The sequence below is a fragment of the Onychostoma macrolepis genome, chromosome 24, assembly GCF_012432095.1.
Source record: "Onychostoma macrolepis isolate SWU-2019 chromosome 24, ASM1243209v1, whole genome shotgun sequence".
NCBI lineage: Eukaryota > Metazoa > Chordata > Actinopteri > Cypriniformes > Cyprinidae > Onychostoma > Onychostoma macrolepis.
The window spans coordinates 4,665,444-4,692,275 of record NC_081178.1 but is presented as its reverse complement, the minus strand read 5'-3'; the positions used below and the strand labels follow the sequence as shown (position 1 = coordinate 4,692,275).

Genomic DNA, 26,832 nt, shown 5'->3' with positions numbered 1-26,832 from the left:
TGAGCATAAGAGACTTCTTTCAAAAACACTATAAAAACTTACCAACCTGAAGCTGATGTGCTTTTAATGTGCTTCTGATGTGCTTTTTCCTCTTCAAGTGAGGAGACCATCACCACAGTGGTGAAGAACACCCGTATGAAACGGCACGCATCCCCACGACCATCGCCCATGGGAGCTCACCGCTCAGAGACGTCCACACCTGAACCGCCCAGACAGAGACGAACCCTGGCCAGGAAGACTGTACCGACACTGTACGTTCCAGAGCAGGAGGGTGCCACAGCCAGGAACCCAAGATGGGTAGAAGTCGAAGAGATAATAGAGTATAAAGTGAACAAATCACCCAAGTTACCAAGAAGAAGAGGCGTTTCCCCCGGCAAGTTCTCATCACCTGGCAATCCAAACACTAATAACTCCAACAACAAGTTACTCGAGGAGGCAATGGGTGCCGCAATGGCTCTGCAAGGTTCTTCTGGTACGGATGAAGAGGAAATTGCACAGAATGTCTCTGAAGTACCTTCAGAGGTCGACAATATGACAACATACTCAGGAGAAATTGATGACCCATGTGTCTCTGATGGAGATGAAGGAACTATTGTCGTGGAGCCTGAAGATGACGAACTTGATGCTCGAGACTGCAAAATACTGACTGATGGAAATCGAGTTCTTACTCTTGAAGATCTCGAGGACTACATCCCTCAGGAAGGGGAAACATTCGGCAGCGGTACAGACCATCATGTCCTCGTCGAGAAACCAAGCGAGGTCTCGGTGTTGCAGAGAGAAATTATCGAGCCTGTCATTGGCAAACCCATTGTGTTGAACGTGGTGCGTCCGGTGCCACCAGCAAAGCCTCGCATGGGATTCTTCGGCTCCTTCAAGGAACACATTTCCAGCATGTTTAGTCCAGGTTCATCGGCGAGCGGCAGCTCTGAGGCAAGGCGAGAGAAGACCATACCTATTCATGTGACGGGAGAACCTTCATCCAACTATTCACGCCATACCGGCAGCTTTGCGAGGCTTGAAGTCCAGCCGACGTACTGCTCCGAGGTCCAGAGAGGAAAGGAAGGAGGTCAGCAGAGCTTCAAAACACAGGTTTCCGCTCAAACCCGCAGCTACACGCCAACCGGACAGGTCACTCTTCAGATCAGCAAGAAGAAGCCATTTGAAAAGCAGTAACCGAGAGGAAACCACTCAGGATTGATTCTCAGATGCTTGTTTCCAGCATGCAAAATCAGGAATATACAAGTAGGCATAGTCTTAAATGGGAACACTTCTGTAAAATCTTGCAATCTGAGAGTGTAATTCAATCATGAAGCTTCTTCTAACAGCAGATCATTCCATGTTGAGGCAAAGGATTCACTTGCTAAACTCAATGACCTAATGAAGACTTTCTAATTTCTTGAGTTCCTGTGAGCAAATGTGCAGCTGTGCTTCGGAACGGCAAGTCTGATACAACATGAATGTGCAAATATGGACAGTAAAACTACTTTGGTCTAAAGCAGGGGTGTCCAATCCTGGTCCTGGAGGACCAACGTCCTGCAGAGTTTAGCTTCAACCAGCTCCAACACAGTTGCCTAGAAGTTTCTAGTAAGTCTGAAGACCTTAAATATCTGGTTCAGGTGAGTTCAATTAGGGTTGGAGCTAAACTCTGCAGGACAAGTGTCCCTTCAGGAACAAGTTTGGACACCTTTGGTCTAAAGCAGAGGTTCTCCCTCGATGTCCATCTTTAGCTCCAACCTTGATCAAACTCACCTTTCTGTAACTTTCTAGTAAGACCTTGATCAGGTGTGTTCAATTTGAGTCGGACCTAAACTCTGTAGTACATTGGTGTTTGTGTATGTCAAAAAAAAAAAATCAAAATTTTATCTGAATGTAACTTATGTGCTGTATGCAATACGTACATATATATTTGAGAGTCTTTCAACATCTAAAAAGCCAAATCAACTTTTTTTGTCAAGTTGATTGCGTGACTTGTTCTTTGGTGTAATACATTGTGGCCTATGTTAATGTATCAGAAATCTTGAATATGTCATCCTGCACTGAAGGCTATTCAAAGTGGTCAGCATTTTAGTGTTGCAATGTGAATGTATGGGGTTTTGTAGACTGACAAAGGAATAGCTGTGGGAGATCTTAAGAACCATAACACAAAATCTATTTAATGACTTTAGAAGATTTATTTTAAAAAGTATTTCTTGTGCAACATGACTTTAAGCACAGTATTTACAGATTTAAAAAGATTTGCGATTTACTGGAGTAATACTAATATATATATATATATTAAATGTGTTTGAACTTTAAATACAAATACAAATTTTGTGTCAACCAAAATTTGCATGTGTAACATAATTTGTATTGTTTTGATCACATGGTTTGAAAAGTTTTGGTAAAAGCAAAATAAATTAGGACTGCCAAGGGTGTTCAGCAGATAAAAGAAAAACAAAAAAAAAATTCGAATATGAATAAAAATGTACGTCTTGAAGTTCTGCTTTACAAAATAAGAGTATATTTGGATGTGTGTATTATAAATCAGACTTCTGTCCAATTATAAACTGATATCACATAACATTGACATTAAAGAAATGATAGTTAAAAAAAAACACCAACGTTCAGTCTGAATGGTGTATGGTGAAAATCGTCGGACACGCACAGTTGCTTTCAATATTGCACTCTCATTTATTCATTTCACTCTAGACATGCTTACCTATGTGTGCAAGTACACATCTTCACTGTATACATACTAAAGTATGTATACGCCAACACACACATAATTAAACATGTAGAATTGTACATATATATTTATATAGACCTATAAATTTACATGTACGCACATTTATAAAAGAGTGCACACAATGCACTCTTGCATACACACGCACGCGCGCACACACTCACACGAAACACATAAAAATGTCATGCGTCTGTGGCTCAATGTTTGTCTCCTGTACGTGAACACACGCACTCACAGACACAAACGTGGTTATATAATCTCAAACATACTTCATATCCAAAAAAGGTCTTTGAAAACAACACCAGGTTGTGATTTTGGACACTTCAATTATTTTTTTTTTTTCTTCAATTTTTATGTTTTTAAAGCTGAGAATTGAAATTAAATGGAAAACAAAACAAGAAAGGCATGGTGCTGTTTCGTCCGATCATAACCGCAGGTAAGGGGGTCAATTTGCATAATGTATACAGGTTAAGATTTTTCTTTCCTATATTTATTTTTTTAATAAAGAACTTTTTCACTTTTTATATAAACAAAGCAGAAAACAAATAACCGAAAAAAAAAGAAACTAAACTCTACAGAGTAGGTCCCCATCCACAGTCCCTTCTGCCGACAGGGGTGACATCAAGCTGTACAGCGCAGTCAAAAACATATGTATCAGCTTCATTTACAGGTACAGCCATAATCAAGGCACAAAGATCTACAAGTAGATTTTTTACTCTTTCAATAAAGTTGTACAAAATAATATAACATTTTATAGTCTGTACAGGAAAGGGAAAAAAAGAAAAGAAAAATTTTATTCACCCTTGCACAGTCTGTACAAGTTAAGAAACTAAAATAAGAAATGGGGCGCTCCTTTTCATGGATGTTTCGCCATAATGTTCCCAAAACCAAACAGAGGCTTCAGCAATGTTCCCGTAGCCCCTCCTCCTCTCAAAGGCCCCACCTCTTCACAGAGCCCCTCCTCCTTGTTTCAAAGGCTCTGCCTCTTTCACATAAAAAGGGGCGTGGTAATCCCCACCATTCTTGGACCTGTCCGCAGCCTTAAGTGGGACAGAAATTCATGATGTGATGCTACATTGTGTGTCCATCTTCGTAAAGAAAAACGTCAGTCAAAACCTGATGGAAAAGTGCATTACTTCACTTCGCTTTCCCAGTGTTCGACAACCCCCGGCCCGCCACCCCGTCCCCGCCTCTGTCCGCGGGCGATCTTCAGTGTTCGGAAACAGAAAGAGCAGCAGAGAGCCCTGTAGGCCAGAAGATCAAGGTTCGGGGTGCGAGACTAGGACTCCTGGAGGTCACAAGGTGATGCGATCTTCATAATCTGGCAGGCGCCAGCACGTATACATATATTACACACAACAATATCATCTTTAATTTGAATAAAAAATAAGGAGGTAGCCAGAGGCTTCATGGAATGGCAAAAATAAAGGCGATCCAAATAAAAACATGGGGGGAAAAAACCCAGCGAGCCTCTCCGCTCCGAATCATGAGTTAAAATAAAACACCTAAAAACCGAATGGTGGTGCGCCAAACGTCAGTAGTATATTCGCCTGCGGTTTTGGCCTCGTGAGTTATGAGGGCAGGGGAAGTTTGGAGACACGTTTGTAAAGAGCTGAAGTGAGATCACAAGAGTTCGTACTGCCGCAGGTGCATTCTCTGGATGATGTCTCGGCAGTCGTTGAAGACCCGGCGGATGTTTTCCGTGTCCACTGCACATGTAAAATGGGGGTAACAGTAGTGACGGCCGTCTCCGCTTTCTGTACTGATCCTCTGTGGAAAGACAATTAGGAAAATTAGGGATTTCAAATGATCACAACCAGTTTTTCACTTACAAATTACATTTAGCAGACGCTTTTATCCAAAGTGACTTGGATGAGGACAATGGAAGCATTCAAAATCAACAAAAGGGCAATGATATGCAAGTGCTGTAACAGTCTCAGTTTTCACGATTAATCAACTATTTTTTGTAGTTAATTTAAGAAACTAAAATGTTTAAGTTGATTCTGGAAATGTGCTATGAACTTAATTCAGACAGAAGGGAAAAAAAAAATAACCAAAAAGTATGCTTTTTAAAGGCTAAACAAGGTTTAAATGACTGCGTCTTGAAGAAAACTACACAATATTCTGACGAGTCTCCAGTGAAATTATATTTAGCGAGTCTTTAAAGTCTGAATTGAGTGTAATGAAATAAGGTACATGAAATAGTGGCAAGACCACAATCTTTCGCACAGTCTTTGCTGATTTCACTTAAATATATACTGTAACTAGTGTAATTGTGATTAATAAATCAATATTTCAACAATTGATTGTTCATATACACACATTATTGCTGAAAAAGTACATGGTAAATATTTATTCTTTAGAGAGCCACAGGATGGCGCCAATTATTGGTTTACTTAAAGAGAGTAAATATTGGTCAAAAATGTTGGCAAAATAAAACAATGGTCAATATCTAGTAGTCTACAAACTGCCCCTCAACAGGGTTTTCCTCCATTTCATAACAGAAGAGGAAAATCACAACAGTCAAAAATCTGACTGCAATAGATGCCATGTTTCATCTGTGTATTACAAAACGAAAATACTAACCAAAAACTCATCACGAATGAAATACTTGGCTCTTGTCACTCTGGGGTCTTCACCGGGTTCAGGAGTTACTGAAAGACAAAAGACTCGACAGATTAATATACAGAGAAGCGGACACAAATATAGTGCACAAGTCATATGGACTACTTTTGATACATTTGAGCTTGTGCACCATTTCATGACAGTACATTCATATTTCCTTTAACCTAAAAATGGATCACGTCCATTATTTGCCAACTAACAACTAAAACTTTGGTATAAAGTATTTGAGAACTACTGGGTCTTGATAAAAAGCCTAACCTTTATCAGGTAAGGTGTAAGAAGCATATTCAGGGAAATAATCTTCGATTTTGGATTTCCCAGCTAATACTTTCTCCGCCAGCATGTCTTGTTTGTTTAGGAACAATATGACAGAAATCGTCCGTAACCATCTGTGAAAAGAAGAAATAAAGACACACAGACATGGGGGTCAGTAAAGCCCGCACTTACACTTATAAGCAAGTTATATATTACGAAGAAAAAGGCATCACCTGTTGTTCCAGATACTGCGAAAAAGAGCAAGTGCTTCCCGTAGCCTGTTCGTGTTGTTGTCTTCCCTTAAGACCATGTTATAGCTGCTGCTCGCTACCACAAAGATGATCGCCGTGACGTCTGCAAATCAGCACCACATGTGTGTTTTATTATTTTCTGATGTTTAAAATCTCCATAAAAATAACAGATTTTTCAATTTTTGGATGAGCTATTTATTTTTTCACCCTAATGTCGTTATAAAACTAATTATTTCCTCCTTACTCACAAAAGAGGTATTTTGAAGAATGTTGGTAACCAAACAGTTGACGGCAGCTATAGTACAGAAAGAACGTCATGGAAGGCTACCGGCAACTGTTTGGTTACCAACATAAAGAAACTCAAACAGGTTTGGAACAACATGAGGGTGAATAAATCATTACAGAATTTTCATTTTTGGGTGAAATGACACTTTAAAAGTATATAAAATGAAACTGCTGATGACCAAATATTAAACTTGTTTAACATGCATGTCTCTCACACACTCAAATTTACCATTAAAACACTGAATCCATTTTCTCCTTTCGTCTCGCTGACCTCCCACATCAAACATACTGAAAGAGAACAGCACAGATATGAAGCTGTAGGATGAGAAATGTGTCCCTCTTGTGGACATATGAAGACATGACACTTTGAAACTGCAGCAACACTGTTGCGGTAATATCCACTGCACAATCTTTAATACGTTTCTCAGAAGTGGACTCACTGAAAGTTGACTTTGTCCACTTGAAATCGTGTCTCAAAAATCCCTGATGTTAACACTCTGCAGCGAAGCAAGTCCTGAACGAAGAAAGATTGAGAAAAAGCGTGTTCATTCCTGGAAAATAGCTTTCTTGAATGAAGTTTCTCAAATAGAAAAAGGTGAAAATGTACCTGGTCTGTTGGAGTATAGTCGCTTTGTCTTACTGCATCAATCCGGTCAAGAAAGCTGTAAAGACACAAATGAAGCCGCAAATCATTTTACACATTTAGGGGTTTATTCTATTCATGACCAAACTACATTTGTTTTGGACAATATAGAAATATTAGTACAATTTAATATTTAACATTCCTTGAATATAAAATTCAAACTTTTTTCCCCACATTTATTTGGAATAAACTTTATTTGCAACAATGTATGAGTATTTGTCACCTTTGATCAATTTAATGCATCCTTACTGAAAAGTATTTTTTCAAAAGTGAAAAAAAAAAAAAAAGCCCAAACACTAAGAATCTTTCAGCTAAAAATCACCTTCAAAAACACTTTCATTGTGTCTCAAGTGTGACTTTGGTACTTTCATCTCAAACGGTATTAAAATGGCAGAAACTATCAGTGAAGAACCGACACCCTTTGAAGGTGTAGATATACCTGTTGCTGTATCAAATATATTCACAGGACCAGATCTACTCATTGGACCTGAAAGAGAACCGAACCCCTGAAAGCATGCCTACAGCAAGTACGCAGCTGAAGTATGTTAGATAACAAGCTCATATCTTTCTCTTACTTCCCTGCAGAAAGGCAGAATATTAGCCCAACACTCTGTGACCATCATGTGATATTAGTGCTATCAGCACTAACGCAGACAAATATAGACTCATCCCACAAGCTTGTGACAAGACAATCTGCAACGACATTGCCTTAAAAAAAAAAAAAAAGATAAAACGATAAAAGGGAAAATAGGTTTGTGGAGATCTACACTCTTGCTTTTAATTTTTTTGTGAGATATTGATGCATTAGTTTAGATGTGAAAATGCAGATAAAGTAATATACTTGTGTTCAGGTCATTACTTTTAACAAATTATATATAATGTCTAGTCATATATAAATGTAATACTTTAATTCAACGAAAGACAGATTAAGTTGACCACAAGTGACAGTAACGATATTTATGTTACAAAAGACTTCCACAAATACATGCTGTTCTTTTGAACTTTGTTCAAAGAATCTTGAAAATAAAAGTGTATCATGGCTTTCACAAAAACAAGCAGCAGCACTGTTTAGCAACTGTTTTCACTGATAAAATGTTTCTTGAGCAGCAAATCAGTATATTAGAATGATTTCTGAAGGATCATGTGACACTGACTGGAGGAATGATGCTGAAAATTCAGCTTTGATCACAGGAATAAGCTACATTTTAAAATTAGTAAAACTAGATCATATTTGTTTAAATATTTTTAATAAAATTAAATTTAATCTTTTCAAAAATTAAAAACAATTCATAAACAATTTTATAATAATCAACATTATTTGAAAATATTTGAAATTTGGCAATAGTTTCACAATATTACGGTTTTGCATTTTTTTTTTTTATTTGAAAAAAAAAAAAAGGTTTTGGTGAGCATAAGAGACTCCTTTCAAAAATATTTAAAATAATATTCTGGGTTAAATACATGCCACTGAATAATTTTGTTTTGTTTTTTATTTCTGTGGAATAAATGTATTAAATATTTAATGCCAATTAGTGATCATCCAATTAAATACTCTCAAATTTACCTGATTATATGATCTTTAATATTATAAATTAAATCTAGGGTGACACGGACTGCTTTCATTATTTTTTAAAAAGGTGACATCTATGTTTTGTGGTTTCATTAGAACAGACAGCGATACATGAAAAACAACAGACTGGAACAAGAACACCGTCTGCGAACTCACCGTCATCTTTTAAACATTGTTGCTTTTAAAAACTGATAACCTCCACAACCGGTCAGTAAAACATTACAAACCACAAATTCCAGCATTAGATCGCCACTCGTATTAAACCCACTGAATGACACCAACTTTGGCCTGTCAGCAGCAGATGCTTCTTCACCAAACACAGCTTTGGCGTGAGCAGTCTCAAAGCAGTGGGGACAAAATCAGCCATGCAAAGTGTAAATAAAACCCATGCATCCCTATATACACTGTAGGTACATTCCAACAAACATGCCCATGTATTTCCAATGTTGACCTCCAGGGGGCAGATGTCTGTTCAGCTGTAGTAAACCTCACCGAGTTCCCTAACTGAAGTCCAGTGAGCATCAACCAAAACTTTATTTTAATGTGAGCACTCTAAAAAGACAGTGACTATACATCGTGACTACAAAAAGAGCTCTTCACCCGCATCAGGCAAGCTGAGGAGGTGTTTGTGTGACTATCTGCCATCAAGGATGCATACAGTATTGACAAGACGTGCACGGCGAGTCCCCACCTCCGTCTTGTGCTGTTTTGCACGTACTGAAGGTTGTACAAGTAGGATCAGTGTTGACACAAAGGCCGAAGAACAATCCAAACAAATTCCACAGGTTGATATACGGTACTAAATATACGGTAAAACACAGACTAGCTCTATGATCAAAACTAAAAATGGCATGTGACTAAAACTCATTTTTGCATAAGATTATATAAAAACTAAGCAAGATACTTTGAACTTTTTTTTGTCCGAATTAAAATGTGAAACACACAAATTACATATACACATTATAAATAAATATAAGCCTGGCTTAACCAATTAGATATTCGAGATAAAATAATCCATTTTACAATAGTTCTTTTGAAGTTGTGTGTGTTTACTTTTTATTATTTTTTTTATTTTTATTTAATCTCTCTTGGTTGCTCTTATACCGAAAATAACATCTCTCACGCTGTTAATCTGATTTTTCATTGTGGTTTTTCAGACTCTGGAGAATGTTCAGTACCACAGATAAGATAATCAAGCCTGGATTGTACTCGATGGGCGCTTTGAACACCGTTTAGGAAGGTGGATTCTAGACCAGAAAACAGGGAAATTGTACCTGGAGCCATTCCAAAACCAGTAAATCCAGTTCACATTAAACAATATAGGAATGTTTGAACACGTTTCACATGTCCTATTGAGTGCAACGGCTCTACAGCTGCGGGTATCGGTGCTAGGTTTCTTACACCACTGAATTAGATTGAGAAAGCTATTTGGAGCTTGCATTATACAGAACCTCTAATCCACAAAACATTTAAAGTTACAAATGGCTAAGACTTCTCAAATTTCTAGTCTGCATTCTTGAAAAAAAAAAAAAAATTTTTTAATTTAATGTAACAATGTAATTCGGCATACACTCGCACACTCTGCATTTTCAAGTCTGACCTGTAAGAATCCGTGCATCTGGGTCTACAGACACAAGATGACACTACAAAGGCAAATTTGACAGTACCAGTCTGGTCAGATCACAGGGTCTTGTTTAAGCCCAGAATCAGGTTTCGGTTGAATGCACAAGCACGCACACAATAATATTGGAGAACGGCGTTTTCACTTGTTGCAACAATTTAATTGCACATTAATGGAAAGCCTGAACTATTATAAATTCCTGTAGGTGATAGATGCAAAGCTTTACAATTATTTTTTTTAGTTCATGCATTTTCATGATCATGCATTGCTATCAAGTGCATAAATATAAACATTAAAATATAACTTAATACAAATGCTCATCATTTGCATTCTTAAATTTCACATTCTTTGTAACATTAAATAATTTAGTCTTTAGTTTGAATTAATTGAAAATTGTAAACAAATCAGTAATGAGTCAGAGCTTGGCATTGTTTCCCAGCAAAAAAAAAAAAAAAAAACAAATAGAGTGATGTGATCAAATAGAGACGCGCACTAATGCAGCAAACATGTTTGCAGTTTGGAAGCATTTAAAATGGTCCAAGAAAGACGCAAAAATCATTACAAGCACCGGCAGCGAGAGACGGTTTGTCTTCGATGAGCAAAGGAAGGGTGGTGGTTGCTGGTTACTGTATGATGATTGAAATCGCGAAATGGCCTTAAACAATTAGTAAACTACAGAATGTTATGTTTTCTAATACATACAAATTGCATGTATTCAAACAGCGCTGCATGAGATCGTTAGCCAGGGTTCAAAGTCCAAAGCGCAAGGAAAAACTGCGCTGAAACAGTGTTTGTCGTCAGTTGTCAATCACATTATGATTTTTACAAGGCATTTGACAGTGTGATACATGTGACAAACATCTTCCCAAACTCATGAGAATCATTTAGAAATCTGCTGCTGTGAACAAACAGCGCTGAGGTCTTCCTGCAGGTTTCCGCCAAAATAAAAGCTGAGAAAAAGCAAGAACGCCAATATTCATAAACGTTATTGTAATTTTACAGTTGTTCTGTAAAAAAGACAATAATAATAAATAACAGCTCTATCAATACATTTAAAACATTCACACAGTGTTCAAATTGGTATATGTATTTGTACAGAAAAAAAAAAAAAACCTGATTCAATAAGGGGGGTCTCAAATGGCCAAAAATATTATTTTAGCAACTTAATTTTAAGTTAAATTGCGCTTTGTTGGTATAATGTCTGCTAGAATGTAAAAAAAAACAACATGTTCTGTATTCCATCTTCGGCCCAATGTTTCATTTTGTTTGGTTTCAGCCAAGAATTTATTTTGGAGCGTCGCTACCTTGTTGTAGACCTTACACTCAAACTGACATACACTGAAAAAAAATTGTGTAGAAACACTTTAAATCATAAATTGCTAGTAAATCACAAATTGCAAAGAATCAACAAACACCCGAATTAAATGTGAAAATAAGTAGAAAGACTATTTTCTTAAAATAGTATTTTCTTGTAAAGCATTCTGCTAACACTTTACAATAAGGTTCATTACTTAACATGAACTAAGAAAGAACAATACTTCTACAGCATTTAAAAATCCTAGTTACTATTTCAGCATTTACTAATGCACTATTAAAATAGCAAGTTGTGTTTAGTGAAATTAGTGATTAGAGTAATAAATGTATTGTTCATTGTTTATTCATGTTAGTTAACACATTAACTAATGCTAACAAATGACTCATTGTAAAGTGTTACCAGCATACTTACGCCTTTGTACAAATTATTTCTCAAAGTTGTAAATAAAACAGTACATATGTTGAAGTAACATACTTGCCACAAGATATCTGTATGCCTGTTGTAGATCATTAAAGAGCTGTATTTAATATAACGGCATGATGTTTAATAATCACCATTGGGTTTCATAGCTTTGAGCGGTTGTACCGTTCTATTTTTAGCGAAATGCTGGCAAAATCTCCAAACAGAAACCCGAAATGCTAAAAATGGAATTCATAATCTGTTGCTATTTTTATCAACTGCACGTGTTTGTTTGTGTATCTATGTAAGAAAAGGCAGAAGAAAAAAAAAAAAAAAAAAAGGGTGAGAGGAAGGAAGAGAGCGAGAGCGCTGCTGTATATCAGTGAATGTTTATTCCCTTTAAGCACTTATGAGGGTCTGAAATGTATAACCACACACACACACACACACACAGGCTCTTTCTGCGCCTCACCTTCTCTTTCTGACCTTCCTTTGTTTACGCGCATTGCCGGGATACTCCCTTTGATTCGGCGGCGCGCACACACACGTGACGCCCTCCACCAGTGAGTGCTCTGCAGTGCTGCGCTATAAATAGCTCCTGCTTGCCCCGGCTGCGCTGTTCCTTTACATAAGCGCTGGCGGAGGGAGGAGGGGTACAGACAGCCCAACCACAATCTCCATACAGCCGGGCCTGCAGAACGAACACCACACACAACTGGGAGCTCTCTCTCTCTCGGACTGCTGCTTTCACTGTTTCTGTAGAAGTGTCCTCTATAACAACGGCACCGTCTCGGTCTCACCGACCCACTTTCATCGACATGTAATCTGTTTTCTTTGAGCCTCAAAATAGACGTGCGATAGATGATAGAAACGAACACAGACAGATGTCACAAAATCACGCAATCGTGTAATGATCTCACAGGCCAAAGGGCAGTCAAGATGCACTGACATAAAACCCTCCAACAATACATTGTATAAAAGTACAGTAGTGTGGTATTGTAAATAGCTGCAATATAAAAGTTATGAATTGCACTTATGAATTGTCTTTCTAATCTAAAAATAACGTGTGTATGTATATATATATATGGTGTTGATAAATATTACTACTATATACAAACATCCCTAAATATCATTATTTTAACAACATTTTATAGTTTGGTTTTTTCCTTTTCATTTTAAAGGCATGTTTTCCATACTATTTCACTAAATTAACAGAGTAAATATAAATATAATATATAATAAGTGTATAACATTGTCAGAAGTCTAAATACTGAGATATAATTACTGGATTACTGGTGTTTGCTAAAGCCGGCATAACTATTATTATTGCTTGTGTTTTGAACAAAACTTTAACCCCCAAGTATTAAACTTTAGCACATAACTTGTCCTGCAACATTAGTGCTGTATGAATGACCTCCAATTATGTGGTTTGTTGAGGAGAGGTGTGCCATTACTTTTCCAGGCATTTAATTAACACTTGGGCAGACAAAATACAGGTGCAAAACACTGATTTCTAGGTATTTCTTATGCATGTCCTTCATAGACTTGAGGGTGGATTCTCTCAATCCAGTTCAGCAAGCAACCAATCAGAACACTCGGGCAAATAGCAACTGCACAGAAACACTTTAAACTACTCAAAACAACTGAAAAGCTCTGGCTGCATGATTTTGGGGGAAAAATCTTTAGAAGAAATATTCCAAGTTTGCTGTGCTTGTATGTGGCTGCACAATTTGACCAAAATGTTGTGATTATATCTCAACATAATAAAATGTAAATATTCATTTAAATAATCCTTATTTTTATTAATATTTTTATTTTAAAATGTTACTAAAGTCAATGATTTAAAAAAAAAAAAAAAAAAAACAACCTGGATGCAATTAGATTTATCTGAAAACTGTTTCTAAGACCGTCCACCCCTGGATCGACCTGGATCACAGCAAACACATCTGAGCTGACACTGATTTGAAGTTGTATAACAGAGGAATTCTCAGTATTGTAAAAGTCTTCCACAAAGAACAAGCCTGTATTGAGAGCAGCTGGGTGTCTGTATGATCCTCCGAGTATCTCCGGGCCTTTTCTGACTGAGAGACAACAGTCGCCATTATGTGTCAGGCACTGCACTAGCTGGTGATGCTATCTGTGTCCTACAAAGCGGCTGACCAACTCCCATGACCTGACCACCCTCCTCACGCTTTCATACCTGACACACGGCCACTGTTATACAGGAGAAACACCAGCACTGGCCTAAAAATTCCACCAGTGGACATAAAAACAATCTACAATCTCTTACACGATGCATTAAGAGCCGGGAGTGAAAACTTTTTGAATTTGAAGATCAAGGTAAATTGTACTTAATGCGTCTTCTGGGAAACATGCAAGTATCTTCTGTTGCTTCCGAAGGGCAGTACTAAATGGAAAAAAAAAAGTTAAATAATATTCAACTAAAAAATTTGGACGACGTCATCCTGTTCAAAAGTTTTCACCCCCGGCTCTTAATGCATCGGGTTTCCTTCTGGAGCATCAGTGAGTGTTTGAACCTTTTGAGTCCCTCAGTTGTCCTCAGTGTGAAAAGATGGATCTCAAAATCATACAGTCACTGCTGGAAAGGGTTCAAATACGCAAAAGATGCTAGAAAGCTGAAGAATGTGCAGGACATGGAGGATTTTTCTGAAGAACAGTGCTCAGTTTAACGGTTCAGAACAAACAAGGGATTCAAGAATGGTGACAAAAAAAATAAACAGTCGCAGATCATCCAGGTAACCACACACAGTATTAAGAACCAAGGGTTCCCAAACTTTTGAATGGGGTTATTTTAATAATTTCAGCTATATGTAAACATCTTATGTAAAATCTTACTCTGGACAGTACTAAACAAAAACATGCATTTTGTATGATCTCTTATTTTATTAGTATATAACATGTTTTTAGTGGGCTGCCTGAATGTCTTAAGGAAGCCCTGAATAAACAGGTTGGTTTCGTGTTCATCTGAGCCTGATCAGGCATGTTCCTTCTAGGGATGTGCAAAACTACATATTTTCAAAACAGACTAGTTGCTCGGTTGCCTGAACTGGTTTCAGGTTTACCTGACCCCGATTTACAAATGCAACTTTTCTGAGAAGGTTTTACAGTGCACACCGTCAAACATCTGAAGCACAGTGGCTTCAAACAAAGGTTTTTTAAAACTAGTCTGCCTTACTATTCAGTTGTTGGATAACTAATCAAAATCAAATGTCACAAGAAACACCTATATTACTGCTCGAACGTTTGATATTAGTACACTTTAAAAGGAATTAACACTTTTATTCAGCAAGGATGCATTAAATGCATCAAAACTGACAAATACTTTCATAATGTTACAAAATATTTAGATTGTAAATGTTCTTTTGAACTTTAAAGAATCTTAAAAAAAAATAATGCATTGCATTTTCCATAAAAATATTATTTTTCAGCATAAGCAGCAAATCAGCATTTTAGAATGATTTCAGAAAGATCACGTGACACTAAACACTGGAGTAATGATGTTGAAAATTCACCTTTGCATCACAGAAATAAAATTACATCTTAAAATATATTCAAATAGAAACCAGTTATTTTGAGTTGTAATAATATTTCACAGGATTAATGTTTTTTCTGTATTTTGATTAAATAAATGCAGCCTTGAACATAAGAGGCTTCTGTAAAAAAGTAATAATAATAATAATAATAATAATAATATACAGGCCCATGCAGGTCCAGCTACGTTTACTGAACACATTCCCTTTAGATTCATACTAGAGCAGCCGCAGGATTAAGCTATTCTGTTCAAAACTCGAATGACTGACCGCAACATCTTTCAAAATGGCTACCACCATACAAATAAACAGAACCACTAAAGTGTAAACAAACATCCAAGCTATTATCATTACTATCAAAAGAGGAAGACATTAAGCTTTAGTCTGCTTCTTGAATAAAATACCTTTTTTGGTAGCAGCAACTTAAGCAATAAGAAAAAAAAAAAAAAAAAAAAACCAAGTCGCCATCATAATATAGACACCAAGTTAATTGTACGATTAAACTTATACTTACTAATGCGCACAGTCGATTAGTTGATATTCGTTGGAGCGTTCATAACATGCCTTAACGCCTTCATCATCCCAGAGCTTCTTCGCATGATCAAAAAACTCCTGTGGAGACAACAAACATCTTTAAAACAACGTAGAGTGTAGAGCATCTGCATGCCAAAAATGACTGAATTTCAATCACATTAGCATTCATTTTACCTCTTCATTTCATTTAAGACATTTCTTGAACTGATACCACTACATACTTGCAGCTACATTCATAAAATGCGTTTTGGTTAAAAGCCTTTTGGCTGTTCTGGAAATAGACTGACTGATCACACCGGCCCGCCACTGCTCCGAGCACATCTCATCATGCAAGCATTCAAACGCTAGCTTCTTTTCCTACTTGTTTGCAACTTTACATAAGGTTCTGAAATAGGAATTCTTTTTTAGCTTTATTAGCCGTTACAGACGTGTACTTTTTAGAACTTATGAACATATGTTATTAGAAAAAATTAAATCCATTTCTTGAACCGCTGTAAAATAGTTTTTTTTTAAAAAAAAGGTACAAAGCTGTCACTGGTACGGTACCCTAAGTTACAAGAGCTAAAATGTACATCCTTTCCACTAAGTGGAACATATCCAAGATTTCATCACTTGCTCACCAATGGATCCTCTGCAGTGAATGGGTGCCATCAGAATGAGAGTCCAAACAGCTGATAAAAACATCATAATAGTCCACAAGTAATCCACACAACTCTTTTAAACCATTACTTCTGGCCAAAAGAGACATTTTTGCTTAGAACTAGGGATGCAACGATACCATTTTTTCAGAACCGATCCCGAAAATTCTGAGTATCTGCCGATACTGATCCAATCCGATACCAGCGCAGTTTGAATTTCTATTCTTCTGTGTGTTGACCTGATCGTCACTCTTTTGTGTGTTAAACTCAACTTACTACATATAGATAACTTAATTATAATGAAAAACAACAAATTTAAAAAAAAAAATACATAATCTATGACAAAAATATTGTAAACTAGGTTAGTGAATAATTTAGCAGCAAAAGATACTCTAGAAAAATCATGGGTGCACAATTTTATAAAACCTAGTGAAACATTTACAAATAAAAGTGAATAAGTGTAGGACTAAATCTGGTAAAATGGTATGCACTGCTCTTTGTATTGTTGTAAAATACATTCGTGTAAGAACAAGCAAACAGGCCTACATATATATACTATAAAATTAAGAGACATTTCTTTTAAATCTATAGCACAGTAATGAAGGCAGCAACATATGATAGATAGGACAGAACAAGAAAAACTAATAATAATCTTTCATTGCGCAAAAGTATAATACGAAAGCCTCCAATACAGAGCGGCACAAAGCGCTTATGCACATCCCGATCCTGAGTATCGGATTGATGCATCCCTATTTAGAACTGATCTGTGCACATTTCTCTTATTCATTATCGACAACTTTTTCCCTGAAGAAAGTAATATTATGGATAGAGGACTCATATTTTAACTGGAAGCAATGATTTAAAGTTAAAGGCATCTTAATGATGTATTTGTATATTACAAACATGCAGCTTTTCATTCTCAAGATGTTAAATGCTGGACTGGAGTGGTGTGGATTACTTGGACTATTGTGATGTTTTTATCAGCTGTTTGGACTCCCATTCTGACGGCACCCATTCACTGCAGAGGATCCATTGGTGAGCAAGTGATGTAATGCTAAATGAATAAACTCAACTACATCTTGAATGGCCTGAGGGTGAATAAATTCAGAATTTTTGGGTGAATTATTCCTTTAAGATAAAACACAAAATGCACGTTAGCAGACAATATCACCTGTTGAACACACGAGTAAACTACAAAAAAAACCCACACACTAAATAAGAACTGAATTTTCTGGACTTTCCAGTATTTTCAATCCAACTGTACAAACATTCCAAAACTTATGAATTCATGAGTACCATTAATTAATTATAGCAAAATCCAAGAGCTGAGGAAAGGTCTGTGGTCTAAAACGGTCTAATTATAAATCTCCATTTCAGCTGAAACCACATTGTCTGAAAATGACAGTCTAAAAAAAAAAAGCCAACATTTGTGCAACCAAAAGTCAAGACATCTGCCATTTCACCATCCAACTTTTCTGAAAAGGCATTAAATGTGCTAGAATACCACAACAAAATAAAAAACTGACCCCATCGCACACTGTTTGATGCTAAAAACAAAACTCAAGCACAGCAGACACATATGCTAAGCTAAAAGACCGAATCAGAACAGAGAGAACTTCTACAGTTTATAATTAGTGTCAGTTTCATTTTGATTCAGCCAGATCCGATGGAATTCTACAAATTTCACTGAAAATTCCCCAGGACAACCCAATTCCAACGTTTTCACTTGATACCTTGAAACAAGCAAAGCTGAGAAAACGACAGTCCATTTTTCCATGACTTCTGTCTCTTCTAATGACCGAAACAAATATCAGGTTCAGTAAACCTATGCCAACCTGTGGCTAAAACACAGCTACTTTAACACAATGTCTAACTTACACTTAAATTTCACTCGCTGACAAGTACAAAGAGACTATATTTGTATCTTTGTCCTGAATTACACTCAGTCAACTGACAACTAAAGTAATTGATGCAAATGCATTTAATGTGAAAACCTTCTCTGTCCCATGGATTAGTCAAGGACTCCTGGATTAGTCAATCTGGAAATTAAATTCTACATATGAACCCAAAATATCCCTCACAAACCTGCAATTTAACAACCTAATGTGCTAGCAAACCACAGATGCAACAACAATGCATGACAAAGTGCAAACAGAGCGTAAGCCATCATAGCAGCATGCTAACTGTATTACTGCATAGTTTCAAGAATTTTTTTTTTTTTTTTTTTTTTTTAAATAGAATTTTAACTACTGCCTAAAATGTATAAATATGCACTAAACACAATGTTAAAAATGAAAACACATCTACATGATAATGGAGTATGTCTGTAAATTATTCTTTTTTATTTAAAGTTTGTTGTTTGCTAGAACTTTATCCCAACTTCTGACCAAATTAAGACCTAATTTTTATCCATACGGTTAATTATAATATTTACCATCCATTTAAGTGGAAAACTCAAACAAAGCAGCCAGTATCTGTAGCTTTTGTTAACTAGTAGCAGGAACTTCACCTCAAGTACATGATTTAAAAAAAAAAGATCATGCAAACTGGTATTATCATAAATCAAAAGACTCATACAAAACCTCTCGGTAAACGGTTCCAAAACCTCAGAACATTTACACAAATTCAAATGGCATTCAAAGCATCCTGGGTAAATTATGAAAATGAGGCTCCTTACCTGCGTGTAATCAAAGTCAGAGAGCGGTGCTATGCTTTTGATATAGTCGATCCTAAACTGGTCCTCTGGATTAGCGAGTGGGACGGGTGGTATTAAAGTGCTCATTGCAGACACTATGGTCTAGAAATAAAAACCAAAGAGTTATGAGCCATGAGACAGAGATAAGATCTACAAAACAACTTCTAGAAACCAAATCAGGAATGAGAGAGGCTCACTCACCACGATGGCGTCCTTCACATTTTTGCGAATGTCTTGAATTTTCTGTTTCTTTTCCCTGTAAGTGAAAACATTTAAATATGGTCAGAAGACAGAAAAATAAAAAAGATTTAATTTCAAATATTCAACTACCGGTTGTAGGAATAGTTAAATTACAATTTTGTCATTATTTAAAATCACCCTCATGTCATTCCAAAGTTTTTCTGTGGAACACAAAATGAGATTTCAGAGAATTTTCATTCGGCTCTTTTCCATACAGTGACAGCTAAAAAAATAAATTAAAAAAAATTACTATAGACTATACATTCCAAGCCTCAAAGCCAAACGCCTGTGTATCGCAACCAAACTTGACATGTCATGAAATTCAGAATGAAATTTGAGCTAAAGTGAACGGAAAGGCCTTAAATAACAAACGATTTGAATTTCAGTATGTTCCTGGCGCAAACCTAAGACACATGAACTACTATTAGGTTTATTTTTGTTATCAAGTAGCTGGACACAGCTGCACAGAATTTCTAATGAAGTTGTGTCATTTAGACATGCTATTACAATCATCATCAGGATGCAAAAACTGTTTTAAAGAAACACGCACGAAACTTTAACACCCAGAGGCCTGATGAACATTTGATCTACGATTCTCTCTCGTGCTTTACTTACAGATACAGATACAGATTCTGTGCGAGCATATAACGGTGATGTTGCAGTGAGGCACTAGCTGATAGCATGTAGTGCTACATCACTATCTGCTTCAGCATGTATGAGGGTTTCCTTCGCCATGCCGAGGCTGAAGACAGGGCCCAACACTCACATAACGCCCTTCCATGCACATATATGACATCAGTACAGTAAACAGGTACTCACTCCGCATTAAACCCGTTGACGTGAAGAATTCTCATCTGCTTCACGATAGTGCTTTTCCCCGATTCCCCAGCACCTAGGAAAACAAACACAGCCGCGTAAATACATGCAAAGTCTCTCAGATACTTCAGATATCACGGTGTGTGTTCTTCATATGCACAATCCGACATGCCAGACTGAGCTGTCAAACACGGTGCGTTTGAAAACACAACCTCGTATGGGTCTCGTATGTCGGATATAACGCCTCAAGTCTCCGCTTACCCAACAACAACAGTCGATGTGTGGCTTTATAAGCCTGTCTCTCTTTTTGTAACTGTTTCTCTATTTTCTTGTTGGCCTCTCGCTGTGCTTTCTCGTCGATGCGCTGGTCTTCGGTTTTACTGCTCCCCAAACACCCCATCTTACTCCCTCGAAACCAATCTGCGCGCTGCCCTTATGAACGATCAATCCAATTCCGAATCCAAAGAGAGAAAACGATCCACAATTGACAGGGAAAAAAAAAAAATAGAAAAAAAAAAAAAAAGGTCGCCGGGAAGGGTTTTGTTTCTCCTCCCTATTACAACGTCTCAAGCAGCCCGGGCGTCATTCAGGCGACGGGATTGATGAAATTGATCACATATCGATCGGTAAGGTGGGATATGAACTTGCATCTGGATCCGGGGGTCTCTGTGAGCCCCTGCCAGGCGCTCTTCCCTTCTCTTCTGTTCTCTCGCCCTCTCTGTATTTTTCTATGTGATATTCTCTGCTTGTATCTCTGCTGTAGTCTGTAACTCAGCACTGCCTCTGTCTGTCACACCTTGTAATGGCGGTTAAGAACCAGGAAAACTGTTACAAAGTATCGCTGACTGGTGGAACACTGTAACGAACGAGATCGTAAACAGAACGTTTCGACGCAACAACGCGAGTAAAGAATGATACAATGTAAAGTGTAGCGAATGCGACACTGTAGCAGCTGTATGGCTAGGTCTCAAAGTCTGTCAGGTTTTATATTTGAACAAAAACCCCATTTTAAACCGGTCTAGGCTGGTTTTGCAGGTTTTAAACGGTTTAGGGCAGGCGTGTCAAACTCAAGACGCAACCCTAATTAAACACACCTGATCCAGCTAATCAAGTCCTTTAGGCTTAATTGAAAACTGCATAGTATGTGTGTTGGAGCAGGGTTGGAACTAAACTCTGCAGTGCTCCGGCCCTCCAGGAATTGAGTTTGACACCCCTGCTTAAGTAAGGGTCTCTCAGCCTGACAAACTGAAAGTTCTCCCTCTGAGGCCAACTTGACAACTGACTAAACTGGGAGCTACTTTCTGTTATTATACTGATTATTGTAGCGCACAGGAAATTTAATTATTATGTCTGGCTAAAACCAGACTTTCTCACTTTTACTAGCCACAATTATTATTTCTGAGTTATTATACAACTCCTTTTAATCCAGTGGTACAGCCAGACCATAAAGGGACTGAATTCACCACCGACTTGATGAATTTCACCACATAAATGAATAATATAAGGGAAACCAACAGTGGCTTCAACAAGAAAGCCTGGTTGACCTAGAAACAATCAATATTCATAACCTTTTTTCATAATGTTAATTATTTGGCCTGATCGTATCAGACTTTAATATTTCATCAAATCATCATATATGTCAACAAGCGATTTCTTTAAAAATTGCAGTTCTTCTATTTTATACATAAGAACACATATGACTTTCACTTCTCATAAAACGTCTATTAAAAGCTTTTAAATTCATGTGAACTGACGTGACTTTTGTTAAACCATTAAGCAACTGTGGGAAATCATGAAATATGCACCATGCTTGCAAACACATTTAAACATGAATTAAAATTATGAAGAAAAATGTAAAAGCATCTTTGTAAGCACATCAACTCTTGCACTGAGATATGCAAGGTGAAAAAAAAAAAAAAAAAAAAATATATATATATATATATATATATATATATATATATATATAAATAAAAGAAAATGTTTCCTAGTGGCTCAAATGGGTATTAACAGTATAGAAAACAGAAGCATTTGTGGTTTAGGGATTATAAATTACATAAAAATTTAGAAATTTAATATAACAATATATAAAATATACTTTAGGCCCAACTACTTTAGCTCAGGAAAACAACAAAATCAGTATTTCAACATTGCAGCATTATATATCTTAAAAAATGAATAAAACTTGTGCTCAGTTTGAAGGTCTAAATTAGTGTCTGAATTACTGTTTTCAAACAATAAAACAAAACATTTAATACCAGACAGCATTATTAGTTTATCTAAGCCCTACTTTAACATTTAAAAAATGTTATATGGATATATGTTAAACCAATGTCATTCAAACTTCCTCATAACCAACAAGTATTCAAAAACTACTTCAATTTCTGCAGAATATCCATAGGTACCAATTTGTTTCACTGCGTTAGACTGGATGGAAGAGTTTTTGGCAAAATCGTTGATGCTTGTATTTACTCGAGGATGAAATCTACATGTATGTTTCTGGCCTAAGGCTTTTGAGATGAATCTTTCAAAACAACAGAGCATATTGCATAATGCTACCATTACAATTAGCTAGCCATATGCAGTTAGGGCCACGCTAGAGCCAAAGTACACGTTCAGTAAATGATAAAACCTATTTACAGGGTGACAAAGTTCAGTTTACAGACCACATACACTTCACATTGCAATGCTACAGAAAGGAACAATACCAACTTGTGTGGAAGCGTGACAACCTCTTGGTTTTGCCCCGAAAGGATTCCCTATATGGTACAACCATAATCAAACTATTCAACACTTATAGAAGGAGCTAAACACCCCTTTTGGCTATTCACGAGTGAGGGAGGCATCCATTACAACAGACAATGCATGTGCTATATTTTAATATAGGTTACTTAAAATAGGCTATTTTTGAGCTTTCATTAAATATAAGCTACTAGACATGTTATTTAATAACAGCCAATGGGAAAAAATACCTGTTACCGCTATTAAAAGGAGATGATATTTGCTTTAGGGCTGTGTTATCTACTACTTGATATGCCACATATTTAAGTAGTTACAGTACAACTTGTACAAAGACATTCCCAAGGATGTATCATTCTTCTGAACTAAAAATAACTGTACCATAAAGCTTCAAGATAACTCAGCTAGATCCTCCATTAAAGTTAATTTATAAGCCACATCTTGGATGACTTCTCTCTTTATAATTCTATTATCAATTTCTAAAACTGACAACATCTGCAGCCAAGGTTGTTTAATCAGCCTTTATGTAATCTCAATTTCATAACACTACTGTAAAACCAGACTTCCTTTGATTAATACAAGAAAAGAAATATATGAAATTAAAATAGAAAAATATGAATGCATAAAGATCTGAGATGTCGTTCTGTGTTTGTCTTTGGCCAACTATGCCAGAGTTCAGCTGAGCCATGTGCCAGTAAACCGTGCAAATTTGCTCTTTCTTTATTAATAGCTCCAAAATCATTGCTGGATTCTGATTTTGGTCAGATTAGAAGAACAGTTCACCCAAAAATGAATACTGTGGCTTCTGCCGAAAATATGCGTCTGTAATTTTTTTAATTAACTAAGTCTTGATGTATTTGTTTCTTATAAACACACCGCTTTTCGCTTCACAAGACGTTAACTGATGCACTGGAGTCGTGTGCATTACTTGTGGATTATTGTGATGTTTTTTTCATCTGTTTGGACTCTCGTTCTGACGGCACCCATTCACTGCAGAGGATACAGTTGGTGAGCAAGTGATGTAAATTTCTCCAAATCTGTTCCCATGAAGAAGCAATCTCATCTATATCTAGGATGGCATAAGAGTAAGTTATTTTTCAGCAAATGTTCATTTTTTGGGTAAACCATTCCTTTAAGGCCACTGTCATTCTTTATATCAAGTGCCTTTTGATATAGCAGCATGAAAGATTATGGAACAACTGTAAATTCCCAGTGTGGATTAAGAAGTCAGCCAGTTCATAGTGTTATCAGTAGCAATGGACAATAAAGGAATGAAATCAATTGACTAATACCTTTAGTCCTAATGACTCATACCTTTGGAAACACGTATCCACACAAACTGTTTCAGTGTACAATCAGCACAGACATCACTTAGCAACATACCAAACTTTACAGTTCAGTACTAAAGACATATCTGGAAAACTGATCTTTAGATAAAGGAAAATGCTTTTGCAGCATTTAAAACAGCTATATAGAATCAAATTAGGTACTCGCATTTAATACGATACTATTCAGTACGTTTCTGTAAAGTGTGTTGTTTAAAATCAAACGTGCATGTGTGTAGTTCAGCAGGTTGTCTAGCTGGTTTCCAGCATTAAACTAAAAGACTATCAGGATATTTGTGTGAGTTGTCAGCATCCCAGAGGTCAAAGTAATAGATTCTTTTACTATGACTTAGTATCTTATCAAAACATCATGTCCTGGCTGAAAAACTATATGAGCTCAGTTTTATTTTCTGATATCTTGCTCACTTACATCATCACCAGATCCATTAATTATCTATGGAAGGAGAATAATATACTTTTTAAAATTATTTTTCAATTTTTATTTTATGTAAAGGCCCAAGACGGCAAATAATACATATAAATAGATAACATAAAATAATGTATGGTTATTTTTTTTTTTTGAAGCCTGAACATATAGACATATTATTATAGAAGTATTTTAATGCCTTGAAATACACGTAACAATGCATTATATCTTTATATTTTGTAAAAATAATTGTCAAATCGGTTATCATACATTATCATGTACCTATTATACTTTTAATGCATTGCATTGCATTAAAACAAGTGGTAAATCTACCCCCAAAAAATAATAACATAATAATAAACTATTAATAATGTACACTATGTTTTTAATTTACTGATATTTTTCCACATTCAGTTTTTCTCCTCAAATCTCTTTGTTTTGAAACATTCCACTTTTTCATAATTGATTTTGTCAAAAATTGAACTGTTATTATTATATTTACTTTTATGAAAATATCCATAGTTCATAATGTTTTATTGTTGTAGTCTAATAATTATTTAGTTATGTGTCAAAAGCAGAAATAAAACCAGCATACTGGTATAAAAATGCAATCATTCAAATAATCGGTATCGGTCATTAAAATGATCATTAATTACACTCTACGAGTGTATTAGGTGTCGTTACGGATGTACTGAGAATATATTCATCTCTCAGGTATATGCTAGCATACATTTTAGCAATGCTATATGACGTCAATGCCCACTCATTTTCAATAACACGACAATAATAATAATAAGAAAAAGAGAACCAACACACAGTATAACACGGCAGCATCACCCACCTAAGAGCAGCAGCCGATGCGTCTGCTTATATTCCCGTTTGAGTTCCTTCAAGGCCCTGTCAATGTTCTTACTGACTTTCTTGGCCTCCTTCTCGGCCTCCTTTTCCTCCACCACCAGTTTGTCCCAGTTCTTGTGTTTCTGGGCGCTGCTGGGAGTCTGGAGCAGCTGCAGCCTCCTCTTTCCTCCTCCTCCTCCTCCGTTCTGGATGAGAGCTCTGTCCGCGTCGCCACGGCGGAGCTCCCCGGCGTCCCCGGCGCGCAAAGGGGAGGTGGATGATGTCTTCCCGCTGTTCCCCCCAGAGTCCTCGTCGCGCTGCCTGGAGCCCCGGACGCACGACGGCATCATCATCATCCCGGGATCCGGAGGCTGGTGATCTGACTCCGAGTTGGCGTTGGAAATGGATCCACTGAGGTCCCCAAACAAGCGGGGACGCAGACTGTAACACAGCCCCATGATGTGGCCAGGCGCTCACTGCTGATATTTGATCATAAATACACAACAAACGGTCTATTCCCAGTGATTTAGCGCATCATCACATGAGCTGATAGCACAAGGTGCATTTCCCAGCCATGCGTAATCCCAAAATGATGCTCTTGTATTTACAAAATGTCATTTTGTGTTTTCGTACAGTCCAACCTACGCGCAATAGTCGGTGGATCACCTGACATCTGCCTGTGCTGACAGTGCAGGTCCACCTTACCGTAAAGAAACCAAAAGCCCAACCACACAAAACCAGTGGACACATATGGGGTCATTTTGCTCATGCATTGGGTGATTTGTGCTTCTAAAGCCCCGTTGAGGGTTCTGGATGGGTCGTAGTCTAGACTATTTGAGCATGGAGATTGCTTTATACTCTTGGGACCCTACAGATTCACTAATGAGACGTTTAATGAGCACACCTGATGTATTCCAAGTGTGGAACAGCATAATAACAAAAGCGAACCACTAACAATGGCGATTGTAACTAGTAATAAGTTTGATCGTATTATAAAATAACAGGGGGAAAAAACATAAAAAACCACCTTCACATTACTGTAAAAATTATTTTTCATATTTACAAAAAAAAAAATATTTCAGTCTTTACTTTGCGTGTTTGATTAAATGGTGCTTGCCGCTTCTGTGTTATTACTATTGACATATTAATTTGTGGATTAAAACCGTTTCTAAATAATTTTCAGTTTGAAACATTTTCATCATTTAAAAAAAACAATTAAACATGAAAGCGTAACTGTACTTTACACTAAACTGGAAAAAAAACTATTTTCACACAGAAAACGGCAAGTAAATTTCACAGATAATTAGAAAGAAACGGCAAGTAATACATTAAACGTGATTTTAAAAA

At 36.7% G+C, this 26,832-nt stretch overlaps 2 protein-coding genes across 3 annotated transcripts in view; one reads left to right on the top strand and one right to left on the bottom strand.

Annotated features, from left to right (window-relative positions):
* The window catches only part of obscnb (obscurin, cytoskeletal calmodulin and titin-interacting RhoGEF b), a 57,662-nt gene extending 55,153 nt beyond the window's left edge, over nt 1-2,509 (top strand). The window contains 1 exon segment of the mRNA XM_058764906.1: nt 99-2,509. Within this exon segment, the coding sequence (XP_058620889.1) occupies nt 99-1,173 (1,075 nt within the window). The 3' untranslated portion in view covers nt 1,174-2,509.
* A 137-nt stretch (nt 2,510-2,646) lies between these two features.
* On the bottom strand, nt 2,647-26,139 carry LOC131532999 (guanine nucleotide-binding protein G(olf) subunit alpha). 2 transcript variants are annotated; one of them, XM_058764960.1, is made up of 12 exons: nt 25,490-26,139; nt 20,164-20,236; nt 19,306-19,360; nt 19,087-19,206; nt 15,752-15,849; nt 6,746-6,800; nt 6,579-6,652; nt 6,368-6,426; nt 5,836-5,956; nt 5,606-5,736; nt 5,309-5,376; nt 2,647-4,492 (listed from the first exon to the last, which is right to left on the bottom strand). In XM_058764960.1, the coding sequence occupies exons 1-12, from the start codon at nt 25,941-25,943 to the stop codon at nt 4,346-4,348; spliced, it is 1,455 nt and encodes a 484-aa protein (XP_058620943.1). In that variant the 5' UTR covers nt 25,944-26,139; the 3' UTR covers nt 2,647-4,345. The 2 variants fall into 2 exon arrangements, with proteins under 2 accessions (XP_058620943.1, XP_058620944.1); XM_058764961.1 differs by lacking the exon at nt 25,490-26,139 and adding an exon at nt 20,422-21,179.
* Between the last annotated feature and the right edge of the window lie 693 nt (nt 26,140-26,832).

What these genes read in the sequence shown, in the direction of transcription:
- LOC131532999 (XM_058764960.1), bottom strand. Translation starts at nt 25,943, where the DNA reads ATGGGGCTGTGTTACAGTCTGCGTCCCCGCTTGTTTGGGGACCTCAGT. An exon ending in ATGTGAAGGACGCCATCGTG is followed by an intron (nt 19,207 to 19,305) that starts GTGAGTGAGCCT and finishes TTTTATTTCTAG; the next exon opens with ACCATAGTGTCTGCAATGAG. An exon ending in ATGGATTCAGTGTTTTAATG is followed by an intron (nt 5,957 to 6,367) that starts GTAAATTTGAGT and finishes GCTGATTTGCAG; the next exon opens with ACGTCACGGCGATCATCTTT.